A 16785-nucleotide genomic window follows, 5' to 3' on the forward strand; every position below is an offset into this window, starting at 1 on the left:
AGCAGGAGAATCAAAAACTCAAAACCAGCCTCAGCAATTTAGCGAGGCCCTGTCTCTAAATAATAAAATAAAAAAGGACCAGATGTGGCTCAGTGGTTAAGTGCCCCTGGATTCAATTCCCCTATTAAAAGGGGGAAGAAAAAAAAAAAAAAAACACAGGAGGAAAATCAAGGTGGAGTCAGGGAGAGAGATGGAGGCAAAGGGGCCTCAGGGAAGACGCACCCTCCCAGGGAACACCCTAGAGACCCATCTCCCCCAGCTACACCTTGCCTGCCAACAGTTTCCAGTCATTGCATTTAAATTAGGGTAGACAGATTAGGTACAGCTGTCATAATTCAATCATTTTACCTCTGAATATTCCTGTATTAATGGGAGCTTTTGGGGACACCTCACCTCCAAACCAAAACACAAAATAAGGATGGTTACTCCAAAAGTTTTAAGTTTATATAATTTACTTGTAATGAAGTGAGGAATTACAGGATTATGTACACACATACATACATAAGTATATATTTGAAAACCTATTAACATAGAAAAAGTTAATAGATTTTTATTCAGTGATTTTTATGATGTTATTATAATTTCCTTGTAATTGATTTGTTTTTGTGGTACTAGGGATTGAACCTAGGGACACTCTACTACTGAGCGACATCCTCAGACTTTATTTTTATTCTGAGGCAGGTCTAGTTAAGTTGTCCTGGGTTGGCCTTAAACTTTCAATCTTGCTGCCTCAGGCTCTTGAGTTGCTGGGAGTATAGGTGGGCACCACCATTCCTGGTTAATTTTTATGTGTTTTAAATGTTCAATGGAAAAAAAATACATTTACATGAAAAATACTCAGCATTATGGATACGTCTTCATTCATTTAACCCCTTCCCTTATTGATGGATGCTAAGGTGTCCAGTTCCCAGTTCAAACCCTCAGAACTTAGGGAGGAAAGAAAAAGCTCTTGCTCACTTTTTTTTGTTTTTGTTTTTTGGCAGTGCTGAGTCCAACACAGGGCCTTGCACATGCTTGTGCTCCACTCCCAGCCCCCTTTGTTTTCTTTTGTTGTTACCATGGATTGAACCCAGGAGCACTTAACCACTGAGCCATATCCCCAGCCCTTTTTATTTTATTTTATTTTTTGAGACAGGGTCTCAATAAGTTGCTGAGGCTGGCTTTGAACTCACGATCCTCCTGCCTCAGCCTCCCAACCCACTGGGATTACAGGCATGAATTACTGTGCTTGGCTTTTCCCCTTCATTTTAAGATGGGGTCCTGCTAGGTTGCCCAGGCTGGCTTGAAGGAGCCAGGAACTTGCAATCCTCTCACCTCAGCTTCCTGAGTAGATGGGATTACAGGGACACCACCACTAGGCTCAACAACAACAACAAAAAAACCCAAACTCACTTTTATAAACATACAGCATGAAGAAATATAGTATTCCCTCACTTTCTATAATACTTATTTCAAATTTATCTCAGTGCCATGCCAGAAGGGAATAAATGAATGCTGACAGTATCTATTCTTGGCCTGTTATCTTTGCTTCGCCTCCATTAGAACTTGTGGATTTCTCAAACAGGAAGATGCTTTTTTCAGAAGGATTCAGCAGATGTGTCTGCTGCCCTTGGTGTTTCCAAGGCAATACAGATATAGAGCTTTGGGCACCATGAGTTAAGAAGATACCACTGCCCATACAGACATCCATTTGGGTTCCCAGTCATCTTATCTTACCCCTGGCACTCGTCTTGCTTCAAGATAGGATGTCCTCACTATTCATTGTCTATTAATTGTACTGATCCTGTTCAGATGCAGGGTGCACACCTGTAATTCCAAAGACTCGGGAGACTGAGGGAGGAGGAAACAAGTTCAAGGCCAACCTTGGCAACTTAGTGAGACCTGTCTCAAAATAACAAATAAAAAAGGGGCTAGGGACAAGGCTCAGTGGTAACCCTCCTTCCCACTACCAAATAAGTAATAAATTGTATCAATTCTGAATCAAAACGAAGGAGGCCTGCCTGGACCAGTTACACAAGATTGACATCTTCCTCCTGGAGCTAAGGCCATGGTTAGCCTTGCAGCATATGAAGCAGAACCTGACAATCTTCTCCAATGAGAGGTTGGTGGGGTCTGAAAGGGTCCCCTCTCTGTAGATCAGAATTAGTGGTGCACGCCTGTCATCCCAGTGATTTGGGAGGCGGAGGCAGGAGGATCGCAAGTTCAAAGCCAAAACCCTAAGCAACTTAGTAAGACCCAGTCTCTAAATAAATAATATATTTTTTAAAAAGCTGGGAATGTGGCTTAGTGGTCAAGTGTCCCTGGGTTCAATCCCTGGTACCAAAAAAAAAAAAAAAAAAAAAAAAAAAGAGGAAAAGAAAATAGTTTACTGAGATTCTATTGATGACAGGAGTTCATCTAAAGACTCGAGGTTTCTACATATTGCTGGTGCAGTTGGTAGAGCAGATGAGAGGACTCTCCAGCTGACCTTGCAGTTGGCCACACATCTGTCTCACTGTATCTCTTCAAGTGGTTCCCATTCCTCAATCAGAGCTTGGCGGCCCTGGTCCCACCACTGCATGACATAAGATATGTCAATGGGACCCAGACCCTGTGGTTTCTTGTTCTCAGGATTAGGTTCAGAATGGTCCTTCAATGGTATGACTCCTATGCCAGTTTGTTCTTTGTGATTTTGGTATTCTTTTTGGAATTGGATCCAGAAAGGAACCCGAGTATCCGAGATGTCCCCTCTTGGAGTCAGCAGTTCTGGCAGGTGATCCATAAAAGTGAGAGGCAGGTCAGAGTTCTCTCCTCTCTGCACAGCCTGGGTGGGCTGTATGATCCCAGAGGACAGAAGAGGAGTAGGTGAAATTGTTTGGTTGTCAGGGAAGGAATCAGAAGAAGTCAGATAATAACTCCCATCTGGGTGTATAAACAGATCTGTTTCCTGCAGTTGATTAGTCAGATCTGGTCTCCCATTTGTGTCATCTACCAAGAAATTTTTGGGCTCCTTTCTGCTCCAGTCAGGGTCCAGATATCTTTGGTCCTGAAACCATATTTAAGTGAGGAAAAGGGAGATGTGAACATCATAAAACACAAGTAATTCTAGCTCTGCTTCTTATACTCTGTAAAGAAAGAGACTATTAACATAGGCCTGATCACAGGATACATCTAACTTTTGTGTGTGTATGTGTGTGTGTGTGGTGCTGGGGATTGAACCCAGGGCCTTGTGCATGCGAGGCAAGCACTCTCCCAACTGAGCTATATCCTCCAGCCCTTGATCACAGAATACATCTGATCAAGGCTAGTAAACACAAGTGTTTTTGAGAGTTTCTGGGCCACAAGCTTATAAATGTACTTCCTAAGTCATGAGAATTTAACATACATACAATAAATAAGTGCCCATATCACTTAGGTAGAATAAGTAGATAGTTTTGCCTCTCAATGGAAGGACATTTGACTATGTCTGCAAATTTTTCTGGCTGTCACAAATGGGGATAGGGAAATGGTTATAGATAGACTGCACTGGTATCTACTTGGTAAACACAGGAATGCAGAGAAATGACCTACCATGAACAGAACAGCACCTTAGAAGGAAGAATAATCTAGTCTAAAATGACCATGCTGCTGAGTTTTTATAGGAAATCTAACAGAGTCTTCTTAAAACAGGTATTAATTTTCACATTTCCCATTTTTCCTGCTTCTAATTGAAACGGGTACCTCTTAAATGGGTTTGCAAATTCTTCCTTTGCAGGAATGTGACTTACAGTGCTGAGTGCTTACCATTCCATACCTTTGTCCCCATGACTGTGACAACTCAAGATAGCCCAAAGTTCCAGTCACACCTGCAGGGGCCATATCACTTTCAGGGAGAACATAATGGGTCCACAAACAACTCACCTGAATGCACAATTCCTGAATGTCTGTTGGTTTAGCCAGTTTTTCCCTGGTAGCAACATCAGGGACTTGGTTCCTCTCAAAGGCTTGAACCTGGATCCTTCTTGGAGTTCTTGCGAGGGGTATGTGGTCTTGCTTGGCTTCTTTTGTTAACCATTCTAAAGGAGAACACAGGAAGGAAGGGGGTGTTTTAGGTCAGCTCTCACATTCAAGCCAGAAGATAATGCTGCTGAAATTTACTCTCTGAATTTTGCCACCTCCAGGGTGGCAAAAGAAGAGGTCACTGTGCTGCTGAGCAGCAGTCAACCCAAAAGATCCAAAACCTTGTTTGTTGAGAAACTCCCTGTCCTGGCCAGCTATGGGACAAGGTTATATATTTGACCCTTGAGTGTCCATAACAAATTGTAACTAGTTCCTAGGCTAAGCAATCTTTATGTAGAATTTGGGCACAACATGCAGTCATTTCTACTCAGTGAGATTGAGGAACTATACTAGTTTGTGTTTGTTTTTTGGTACCAGGATTGAACCCAGGGGTGTTCTAAGACTGAGCCACATCTCCAGCCCTTTTTGGTTTTTTGAGACAGGGTCTCAATAAACTGCTTAAAGCTTCACTAAGTTGCTGAGGTTGGCTTTCAAACTGTGATCCTCCTGCCTCAGCCTCCTGAATCACTGGGATTACAGGCGTGTGCCACTGTGTGCCCAACGAGGAATATGGAACCCAAATATAGACCGGTGGGTTCTTACCTTGCATCTGTAACTGAGGCTGGTTATGTCCCTGGATTGGGTCTTTTCCTAAGGAGCATGCAGACTCCAATTTTCTCTGTCTGCTTCTTCGGTTTCTAAACCAAGTCTAAGTGAAAAAAGATGTGAGGGTGTGATGGAGATACCAGACCTGATCAGAACATTATATGAAGAACCAATGCCTGGGGAAAGAGTTAATTCTCTTATACTTTGTAACTTTCTGAACTCTTAGAAATGTAGCTACCTCATTTAACTGCTAGGCCAATTAACTGCGGTCTAAACTATAACCTTGTAGGCTCAGTCCTTAGAACTAGAGCTCTTAGGGAGGTAAACTCAAGTTATCTTGAGTTACTCTGCTGTGGGAAGGGCACTGTGGGATAACACTTGCAGGTGTTTTACTGTCTTTGTTCTACGCCTGTGAACTACTCATCGTAAATTCCCTATACATGGTCTTTGGTCACGTAGGCCAAGATTTCAAACTCACCAATGTTGTCATAGTTAAGAAATGATGTCAAATTTCCTATAAAATCTCCACATAACCTCAACTTGGGGCCCAGAACTTCAGAGCACTAGCTCATCTGGGAATTCGAGGTAAATAAACCTGAGTTCTCCAACTCTCAGAGTGGTGCTTGGTCTCTAGCTGAAAGTGATTTCCATAACAAAAGCCATGTATCTCAGTCTGTGGCATTCTAAGTCTCAATTCAATTAAACCAAACTAATTTGACTGTTTGCCTTTGGAATTATACCCTAAAGAGAAAGACAATGCTTTATCCTAGAGAAGATGCTACTGCTAGAAAACAATTGAGGAACCACAGAGAGAGAGACTGCATGGCATACAATGCGTGTGGTCAGCCTCATGTTATCCAAAATAAATTTCCCTGATTTAAGAGACCCTGTTGGTTCTCTCAAAGAATTTCTCTGGCTTTTTGCCTCTTTCTTTCCAAGCAGGACTTCAACGTCTGAATGTCTTTTTTTCTTGGCCCCACGATTGCATCATAAGAAATGTCATTTTATACAATACTTACATATGGATCATAGAAAGGAATTTCTTTAGATGGGGTAGCAGTATTAGCCACACTACAGAGCTGGGCTAACATTCATCCATATTTATTCTTATTTCATCTAAGAGTCAACGCTAGACAAAAATTCTAGGGACTTGGACACCTTGCTTTGTCACTATTGTCACTAACACAACCAGTTGAATTCTTTGCATGTTTCCTCATGACCGGAATCAGAATTGAAGCATACTTTCTAATTACTTTTGAGTGTTTAATTTCTATAATTTTTATTGAGAAGACTTAGGGTATTAACGACAACCAGTACTTGATGAACAACTCACATCCTACGCATTGTGCCAAAGGTTATATCTCTTTAATTCATCAAAATATTTTCAGAAAAGAAATCTGAAGCACAGGCGGAAACTGGAAACTAATGAATAGATTAGCAAACACCATGACAGACCAACCTCATCCCATACTGTTTCCTGGATTTGCCATGCTTGCTATCAGTTTAAATAGGCCCAGCACCTTTCAAAACCAACTACCAGATATTACCATAGGATATACTTTTGTTACTCAGCTTTGAATAAACTGTCTCCCACACCCAGTTCCAATATTTGAAGAAATAGGTAAAATATCTGCTTCCCTGGATCCTCTTACACCAAGGCCCTATAGCCAGTGGCTTCTTTTAGACTATGCATTTGATTAAAAACAAAACTCAGAATTCATTATTTTCCTCTAAAAACATTTTTACCTGACCTTCATATTGATTTTACATACTGTTTCTACCTGGTATAGTGACATTCTTTTTAGGTATCTTTTTGATAACTGAAAGACTATAACTTAGTTTCATTTTTTAAAAAATATTTTTATTTTTTAGTTGTAGTTGGACACATTACCTTTATTTTATTTATTCATTTTTAGATGGTGCTGAGGATCGAACCCAGGGCCTCGCACGTATTAGGCGAGTGCTCTACTGCTGAGCCACAACTCCAACCCCTTAGTTTCTTTCTTTTTTTTTTAGAGAGAGAATTTTAATATTTATTTTTTAGTTTTTGGCGGAAACAACATCTTTGTTTGTATGTGGTGCTGAGGATCGAACCCAGGCTGCACGCATGCTAGGCGAGCGTGCTACCGCTTGAGCCACATCCCCAGCCCCAACCCCTTAGTTTCATTTTTACATCAGTAATTATATTAAAAGTGATTCAATATGAGACTTTAGACACTATGTATGAATGACATCTGAGACATTAAATTAAAAAGAAAAAGCTAGCTTGAGAATTGGGGATTGGCACAGTTCCTTTGTGATTATTCATTAGTAATTTTCCTGTAATAGGTATTCTAATATTCCAATTTCCTATACTCTTTAAATTTCAAAATGATTCAATTGTATAAAAATATGATTTACTGAGGAGAACTTGAGCATGTATATTCTTCCTCCTCTATCCCTGAACACACACCAATGATATTTCTATTATTGGTGAAAGATATAAACTGGTACTGTATAATAGGAGAAACCTTTTTAGCCAAGTACCTGACACAAGTGAATTACCTTTAAGGGCTGAGACTTGCTTTTCTCTTTTTACTTTGTCTCTGACAATAGAAACCTAATGCCTACCCGAATTTTAGATTCTGGAATATCAATTTCCTTGGCCAGATGTTCCCTGGTAGCTTTATTAGGGTGAGGGTTTTGTTCAAAACACGCCTGCAGGGCTTTCCTTTGGCTCTGGTTGTAGACCATCCTCTCTTGCCACCAGGTATCCTTTTTTCAGTGTACCAGATGAGGTGAGAAGGGAGAGAAGAGTAAAAAGGATAAAAAAAAAAGTTAGTCCTAGAATTATTGCCAAAGATAACAACCTTAAATAATTAAGTTTTTTTTTTTTTTTTTTTTTAAAGAGCAGAGATGGAAAACCTAGACAGCCAGATTGCTCCATTTTTTCCCATTTACAGAACAAGTCTCCATTCTCTATTTTTTACTAGGACAAAGCCATGGTATAGAAAAAAAAAAAAAATTCCCTTCCCCCACCTTTTTTTTTTTTTTTCCCAAAAAAGTCCTCTGCTTTAAAATAATTCTAATTATTTAGTATGCACTCAAGGGATGAGATCTCAGGAATATACACTAAATTACCCACAATATTTTTATTTTTTTAAATCGTACCAAGGATCGAACCTGGGGGTGTTTTGCCACTGAGTCATACCCCAGCACTTTTTATTTTTTTTTAAATGTCTCCATGTTTTATTTTATTTTTTTAAAGAGAGAGGGTGGGGGGGGGAGAGAGAGAGAGAGAGAGAGAGAGAGAGAGAGAGAGAGAGAGAGAGAGAGAGAGAGAATTTTTAATATTTATTTTTTAGTTCTCGGAGGACACAACATCTTTGTTGGTATGTGGTGCTGAGGCTCGAACCTGGGCCGCACGCATGCCAGGCGAGCGCGCTACCGCTTGAGCCACATCCCCAGCCCCCCCAGCACTTTTTAAATATTTAATTTAGAGACAGGGTCTCACTGAGTCTCTTAGGACCTCGCTAAATTGCTGAGGCTGGCTTTGAACTTTTGATCCTCCTTCCTCAACCTCTTCCTGGGCAGCTGGGATTACAGGTGTGTGCTACCACACCTGGCCTATCTACAATCTTCAAACAAAAGCACATAGGCCTGGGGGAACCCTTTAAGTCCCAACCAATATTGGACTTTTTAAATCCATTGGGGTATTCTCCATGGGTCTCCATGAAGATCAGACCTTCTGGTCTGTCCCAAATTATCTACAAATTAGTGGCAATGTAATAAATGTCCTTGTCCCAATTGTATAGTTTTCAGGGTGCTTGATAGCCCCCTTAGGCCTCAAGAAAATAAATAAGAAAATCCTAAAAAGAACATCCTTAAGCTCTCAAGTAGTCCAGGTGCACTGAAGAACTTTCAATTTTTGTTGTTATTATTATTTTAAATAGCAAGGGCATAAAAATCTTGCAGAGATTTTTTTTTTTTTAATGAACACAATACCTTTATTTTATTTGTTTATTTGTTATGCGGTGCTGAGTATCAAATCCAGTGCCTCACACATGCTAGGCAAGCGTGCTACCACTGAGCCACAAACCCAGCCAGATTGCAGAGAATTTTGAGGCACTTTGGGATAAGAAAAAATCAGGGTGTGGTGGCATACACCTGTAATCCCAGCAACTCAGGAGGCTGAGGAAGGAGGATTGCAAATTTGAGGTCAGCCTTGGCAACCTAGTGAGACTCTGTCTCAAAGTAAAAAATAAAAAGCTGAGGATGTAGCTCAGTGGTGGTAAAGCATCCCTAGGATCAACTCACAGTTAAAAAAAAAAAAAAAAGTCAGGTAAGTTTTAATAGAAAGAGATTTGTTTATAGCTGGTGTTTTATCTCATGACCAAGGAGTACAGAGGCCTCCTGGCTATCTTATGCTTTCTGGTGAGATCTGATAAAACAAGATGTATCTATGTAAAGCAACTGTTGCCTTTTCTGCCCTTGAAGGTGGGTGGAGCCTTCATTCTTTGGGTGTTTATCTAGACTAAAATAAAAGGACAGAGAGGACATTTTCTTACAGGGAGATATCTAGTAAAGGACAGGTCAAGATTGGAAAATTTCTCTACCCAGACACTAAGTACAGAGAATGTGAAAACAAACATAAGAATCATCATGATTTAGTTAAAGCAAAGGTCTGAGAATACTTCCCAGCTGACAGTAGCTGCACAGAACAGAGTGGTTTTAGCTGGAACAGGGAACAAGACACTGTACAGAGTTTAGGAACGACAGGGCCAGGGGTCTTCCTCAAAACTTAAGTTCTAGCAGAGACTTAGGGTTGAGAGATTTATGGCAGAAGTTAGAGTAAGGAGTCTGAACATGGTGTTTAAATGAGAGTCATTTCAAGACCGGGTCCCTCCAACAATGGGTCTCAGGTGAACCCACTGTCAGCAAAATGAGGGGGCGCTCAACCAACCCTCATATGCATCTTCCAGATGAGCAGTTTCAGTTCCCTCTGACCCGGAACAGGATATGTTGGCCTAAGGGTGACTCCTATCTTTGGAGCTTTTATAATAATGCACACATATTCTAAGGGAGAAAAGAGCATTAAGCCCAGGAAAGGAAGAAGGAAAAAAAAAATATCACCAAGTTAAGGCTGAGAAATCTATGCAATCCCACTGTGAAATGTGAGAAGAGAAAAAAAAATCTCGAAGCTCATCTGGGTTTCAGAGTTCACCTTATTGCCACGGGAATCTACAGACTGGGGATACTCTCTGGTTTTTGAAAATGAAGGAGAGAGATTATAAGTACAGGGGGGAGGCTAACAGAATAAATCACATTCAAGACAGAATATTTACCAAGACTCACCAAAGTGGATGCCTCAGAAGAGCCCCGGACAGGCCACCCAGAGAGGTTGCGGGAGAAGAGATGTCTGGGAAAAGGTCCAAGGAATTCCCAGAGACTTGGTCAAGGGAGAACAGAGGCAATCTCAAAAGAGAGACTTCTTTGGGGTACAGCTAGGGACGTACACTTAGAGAATGCAGGACACCTCCGAGAGACAGCAACCTGCTGGAGTGGCCTGTTAATCTAAAGTGCCAGGCTAGGGAGCTGGACAAAGGGGTGGAGGCAGGGTGGAGCTATAGGGTTTCATGCAGGTTTGCCTTCCGCTTATACATCCCCTCCTTTTACTAGGGTTTGTCAACCCAGATTTCCAACTGTGCTTTCTGCATCTCAATAGCTGTGGGCGTTTCCTTTAGGACTCAGTGCTTCTCTCCCTTTATCCTAAATCCCTATCTTTGCAATATCATTAAATAGTATATATTAGGTGGTTCATGCATTTTGAACCTTCCCTTACAGTATCAACTTTCAGACTTTAAGCAGATGACCCATGTACAGATTTCATGGCTCTCATCCTACATTTGAAATTCAAATTTCAACCTTAAAACACTCATCAATCCCCTGACACAATATGTTGCTGAAAGGCAGCACCTTCTCCAACAATCTCGTCCCTCTAACTGTGGTTATACTTTAAATTTCTACAATCTCTGAAAAATAAATGTGGCATCTGTCATTGTCAAAGAAGAGAGCAAAAAGCTGATGGAAGTCCGGTGTGGTGGTGCACGTTTATAATCCCAGCTACCTGGGAGGCTGAGACAGGTGGATGGCAAATTTTGAGGCCAGCCTCAGCAATTTAGTGAACCACTGTCTCAAGATAAAACAACACAAAAAGGGTTGGAGATACAGTTCAGTAGTAGATCACTTGCTTAGCATGAGTGAGGTCCGGGGTTCATCCCCCAGTACTGCAAACAATATCAACAAAAATAAAATAAATAGGGGCTGTGGCTCAGCGGTAGCACACTTGGCCTGGCATGTGTGAGGCACTTGGTTCGATTCTTAGCACCTCATATAAATAAACAAAATAAAGATCTACCAACAACTAAAAAAAGTTTGTCAATGGAAACTTACCACTTGAAGTGATGTTCACATCCATTTTGGGAAGGGATGAGTGGGCAATTGAGCCCCTTCCCAATACTGGAGATATCAAAGCCTAGGAAGACCAGCCCTTTCTTAAATACCTTTATATTTAACCCTTTCTTAAGTGTTTAACACCTTTGGAAAGAAACTGAAGGATATGGACCTTTTCCTTTTCTATAGCTCTTCCACTTCCACCTGGTACGGAGTCAAACTGAAGATTTTGTCATTTAAAATCCCAGGCCTCAGCGGAGTGAAGGAACACAAAAGGAACCTGACTGGTACCTGACCCCCCACCCTAATGGGTCAGCTGACCCCAATATCATAAGTCCCGGGAAATTCCCTATTCATATTCCTGTCCCACTCTAATGGATCCAGTGAATCCTAGGAACTACCCTCCTGTGCCACCCTAAATGAAGACTATATAACCCAGACCCTTTCTTCAGCCCTCTGTCATTTTCTGCCCCGAAAATGAGCCACACCAGGAATACTGAATAGGTAAGAGCTTGCTTCTCCTGCCTCCATTACTGTGTGCGCCACGGACTTATATTAAGCGGAAGTAGATTCTACTAGATAATCTTACATTTTTAAAAATATCTTTCCAGTTAGGACTCTTGAGTCTGTGCATATACACTCACACACACACAGACACCATTTTGTTCTCTGTTATCTTTAAATACTCTTGCTCCTAATTGTGACTATATTAATTACTATATTATATGGATATCTTTACCTCACTTTGTGTTTTTTTGCTTTCCCAGGGCCTCCTGAAACTCATTCCTTTCACCATTGGAATGGCAGTGTTTATGTGTCAACTTAACTTGTTTATGTGTTAACTTAGTCTGTATTTCCCAGTTACTCAATAAAACACTCACAGGTGTTGCTGAGGAGGCCTTTTGTAGACATGATTTGATTACATAATCAGCTGGTTTTCAGCAAATGAGATCATCCTGGATAATCTAAGTGGGCTTGATTCAATCACTGAAACACAAAGCCAGGTTCCCGGAAGGAAAACAGAATCCCACCTGTGCAGGGCAGCTTCCCTGCCGGGTTCATGGTCCACCAGCCCCACAGGATTGAGGACTCCTAGGTGCTGCTACAGGATGAACACATGCAGCTTCAATTCCTGTGTTAAAGACCTTACTCAGGCAGGCGCAGGTGTTAGAAGATGCAGCTTTTGAGAGTTGATTAGATTAGCAGGTGGTGTTCTCAGGAATGTGAGTAGGGCCCTAGTGATAGATGCCAGCAACTGGGGAGCCAGCCAGAGCGAGACTGGGACAAGAAGGAGCACAGGGTAGAGGGAAGGGACGGGGGAGAGGGAAGGGGAGGGGGAGAGGGAAGGGGAGGGGGAGAGGGAGAGACCCCCTCTCTGCCATCTGCCTAGTGTTGTTACAAAGGTTACTGAGAAGCTGGTTTTCTATGAAGTGAGTCCTTACTGTGCACTGAATCTGCCTGGACTTCCCAGCCTACAGAACTGTGAGAAATGAATTTATGTTTTAAGTCACTCAGTCTATAATATTTTGTTATAGCAGACTGAGTGGACTGGGACACACATAATAAATGTAGTGTGTGTGTGTGTATATATATATATACACACACACTATATATATATATATAAATAACACAAAACACATGCATCAGTAGGTATGGTGGTGCACACCTGTAATCCCAGCTACAAGGAGGCTGAGGAAGGAGGATCACCAAGTTTGAGACCAACCTGGGCAATCTGAAACAAGACCTTGTTTCAAAAAAAAATACTGGGGATATGGCTCAGTGATAGACTACCCCTGGGTTCAATCCTTATTAACAAAAAATAAAACAATAAGTAAACACTATATATATATATATATATATATATATATATATATATATATATATATATATATATATATATCTCACTAGTTCACTAGGGTACTTGGCTTTATTTTGGTACTAGGAATTGAACCCAGGGGCACTTAACCTCTGAGCCACATCCCCAAGCCCTTTTCTGAGACAGGATCTTGCTAAATTGCTTAGGGCTTCACTAAGTTGCTGAGGCTGGCTTTGAACTTGCCATCCTCTTGCCTCAGCCTCCCCAGTTGCTGGGATTACAGGTGTGATCTACAGAGCCCAATGGGACTTTTTTTTTTTTTTTTTTTGGTAGTTGTAGATGGACAGCATGTTTTTATTTCATTTGTTTATTTTTATGTGGTGCTGAGGATTGAACCCAGTGCCTCACATGTGTGTGGCAAGCACTTTGCCACTGAGCCACAACCCCAGGCCTGGGACTTGACTTTTTAACACTACTGATTCTATTTCTGTAAGTGGACCCTGACTGATATAGACAGGGTATTGAAGGTGGTCTAGGAAACAGAATCTTACATGTTTACATATCATATATACAGATACATAATTTACTATTAATATACTGTAAAATGTGCACGTTATGTACTTATATAATTAGTGACTTCAACACACCAATAACTCTAGTTCTAATGGTAAAGAGGGCACCGGTGGACCCTGGTGTGATGTGGTTAATATTGCCACTGGCCAACCCCTGTGAGTGCCAAATATAGAGCAGCAGAGAGTCTGCAGTACAGCACATAACCTGGTGACAGGGACATTCCCACCTCGGAGGAGTTTTGTTCTTATTGAAGTAGATTCTCTGGTATGGGCTCTACTTCCTGTGTGCAGTGCTTCTGCTCAAACTTCCGTCTGGGACTTGCAAAATGTCTTATCCACCTTTGTGGTTTCCTACAAAGCATTGCTTTTTACATATTATTATTTTAATTTTACATAATGATGAGGTACAGTGTGAAAACTTGATACATGTTTGTAATGCCTAAGAATTAAATCAGGTTAGTTAACATTTCCATCTCTTACCACCAAAACCAAGATGTAGAATAGTTCTGTCACCTCTAAAATATTTGCTTCACTTTTGAGTCAATCAAAAGGAGGCTGAGGAAGGAGAATCAAAAAATTCTAGGATAAGCTGGGTGCATGGTGCACACCTGTAATCCTAGCAATTTGGGAGGCTGACGCAGGAGGATTGAGGGTTCAAAGCCAGCCTCAGCAATTTTGCAAGGCCCTGAGCAACTTAGTGGAACTGTCCTAAGACAAATAAAAAGGGCTGGGGCTGGGTCTCAGTGGTTAAGTACCCATGGGTTCAATCCCTAGTTACAAAATTAATTAAAAAAACAAAATGATACAAAGCCTCAGGAGTCAATTTATTCATGGCCTTGAAAGATAGTCTCTCCTAGACCTGCTGGTGCCAGCCCTGAAGCCTGGAATTCCATTATTCCTGTGGTCAGTGAGCCTAGGAGCAGATAACTTGGCCAAGGACAGGAAGAAGTTACTCTTGCTTCCCTCAATAACCTTGAGCGTGGAATTGTGTGGGTCTTTGAATCACTAATTCAAAGATGTTTCATGGATGCTAGTGGGTGAAAGCCAAGTATAAGCATTTGTTAAAGCAAAGCAAAGCTCCTGAAACTGGGAGGGGAACTGAGAGAGTTGACAGTGGATGTCTATAGTCTAGGGTTTATGTGAATCGGTAGATTTAAGGATGTCAGCTCCTGGCTCAATCTTGGGTAAGGCACTCAGTGTCCCTGAGGCATTCATGCAGCCTTTAGTCCAGTGAAAATATTAATCAAGCTGGTGTGATGGCGCATGCCTGTAATCCCGTGGCTGGGGAGGCTGAGTCAGGAGGATCCTGAGTTCAAAGCTAGCCTCAGCAATGGCGAGGCGCTAAGCAACTCAGTGAGACCCTGTCTCTAAATAAAATACAAAATAGGGCTGGGGATGTGGCTCAGTGGTTGAGTGCCCCTAAGTTCCCCAGTACAATCCCCAGAACAACAACAAAAAAATTTTTGATCAAGCATTTTCCCTCTTTGGAGAGGCCGTGGCCTCCAGGTTACACATGTCCCAATTTCCTATGGACTCCAGGTCATGCATGTCCTGATTTAAAATAACTTTTTGCAAGTTTCTCATCAAAATCTTGCAGCTGCTGTTTTTGCTGTGCCGCACAGGAAGTTGCCCTGGGGCCCATTTCCCTGTCTGCCTAGCCTTATCTCTTCCTGCTCACCTCAGGTAGGGAGGGGGAGAGGGACAAGAAGGTTAAAAAGAAGTCAGTTTTAAAATGAGGTTGGGCAACGTGGTGCAGGCCTATAATCCCAGGGGCTCGGGACACTGAGGCAGGAGGATCCCAGTGGCAGAGGAGGTTGAGGCAGGAGCCAGCTTCAGCATCTTACTGAGACTCTCAGCTACTTAGTGAAACCCTGTCTCAAAATTTAAAAAAATAAAATAAAATAAATAAAAAGGGCTGGAGATGTAGCTAAGTGGGTTCAATCTCTGGTACCAGTAAATAAATAGGTAAATAAATAAATAAATAAGCAAGCTATAAATGGCAGAGCAGCAAAGGTTATATTAAAAGCATTAAGTGGACCCCTGTTACAAACAGAGGAAAGACAATCAAAATTAAATTCCAAACAAAATAGTGGTATTGTCCTGGGTTATTTTAATTAATTAATTTATTTCTTGGTACTGGGAATTGAACCCAGGGGTCTCTGCCACTGAGCCACATCCCCAGTTTTATTCTTTGTTGTCAGGGTGCTACCATGCCCAGTTTACACTAGAAATTTATTTTGAAATTTTTTTGGCGGGGGCGTACTGGGGATTGAATTCAGGGACACTCAACCACTGAGCCATTCCCCCAGCCCTGTTTTTTGTATTTTTTAATTTAGAGACAGGGTCTCACTGAGTTGCTTAGCGTCTCGCTGTTGCTGAGGTTGGCTTTGAACCCGCGATCCTCCAGTCTCAGCCTCCAGAGCCGCTGGGATTACAGTGTGTCCCACCACACCAGCTTATCCTAGAATTTTTGATCCTCCTTCCTCAGCCTCCTGAGTCGCTGGATGTGTACCACCGTGCTTGTTTCCTGGATTATTTTAAAAGATTTGTTAAAAAAAACAACATGAAACTAATTTTGCTACTTACAGGATAAAATGAAAGCAATCTGCTAACATGACCCATTGAAATAACCTGTAGAACTAAGATTATAAACAATCTATAGGCACAGAGCATTAGGGTATATAATCCTATCTGTTTTTCGTTTCATTTCATATATTTATTTTGGTGCGGGGGAAATCCAAGCCAGGGCCTCATGCATGCTAGGCAAGCATGGCACCACTAAGCTTCATGCCTGTTAGGAAGAACTTGACACAGGCAGCGCCATTTTGAAATGTATCCTCTTATGAGAACCAGAACCACCTCAGCTCACTGTGACTCAGCCTGAAGTAAACCCCATCCAACTCCATTATCATGCAGAGAAATCCCCAAACACTCCATTCTCAAAAGAAAGGAAACTGTGATCTGGGACTACAATCCTGAAAACCCCTGAAGGTGACACAAAGGCCCTTTCCTGACAACTCCCTGGTAATTTCCCAGCCACAACCCCCTCCCTCACTGCCCCACACCTACCCCAGGCGGTAAGTGGAGGAGTCTGGCTCCCGGACCTGTGCTGCTGCGAAGCTGCCTCTCCTCTCTTCATTTCCTCCACTTGGTTCTTTCCTTCCAGTATCCAGCCCCGTTTTTCATTTTAGACATTTACAATCACTTAACAGCAATAAAACTGGAATAGAGAAACTCGGTTATTGGAGTAGAGAGGAAAAGAGCGTGTGGTGATTCCGGTTCTGTAGTGGAGGCTCAATGGGAGGCGGGGCCAACTCGCAGGGGCTGGCCTCTGCTCAGGCT

At 41.8% G+C, this 16785-nt stretch overlaps 1 protein-coding gene across 1 annotated transcript; it reads right to left on the bottom strand.

The window, feature by feature from the left end:
* Positions 1-2393: 2393 nt before the first annotated feature.
* DUXB (double homeobox B) lies at positions 2394-16537 on the bottom strand. The gene is made up of 5 exons (XM_081274852.1): positions 16513-16537; positions 7234-7377; positions 4621-4726; positions 3880-4034; positions 2394-3025 (listed from the first exon to the last, which is right to left on the bottom strand). The coding sequence occupies exons 2-5, from the start codon at positions 7354-7356 to the stop codon at positions 2492-2494; spliced, it is 918 nt and encodes a 305-aa protein (XP_081130978.1). The 5' UTR covers positions 7357-7377; positions 16513-16537; the 3' UTR covers positions 2394-2491.
* Between the last annotated feature and the right edge of the window lie 248 nt (positions 16538-16785).

Source organism: Spermophilus citellus, assembly GCF_964194105.1.
Source record: "Spermophilus citellus genome assembly, chromosome: 18".
Lineage (NCBI taxonomy): Eukaryota > Metazoa > Chordata > Mammalia > Rodentia > Sciuridae > Spermophilus > Spermophilus citellus.

What these genes read in the sequence shown, in the direction of transcription:
- DUXB (XM_081274852.1), bottom strand. Translation starts at nt 7,356, where the DNA reads ATGGTCTACAACCAGAGCCAAAGGAAAGCCCTGCAGGCGTGTTTTGAA. An exon ending in TTCCAGAATCTAAAATTCGG is followed by an intron (nt 4,727 to 7,233) that starts GTAGGCATTAGG and finishes TTTTTCACTTAG; the next exon opens with ACTTGGTTTAGAAACCGAAG. An exon ending in TTCAGGAATTGTGCATTCAG is followed by an intron (nt 3,026 to 3,879) that starts GTGAGTTGTTTG and finishes ATATGGTTTCAG; the next exon opens with GACCAAAGATATCTGGACCC.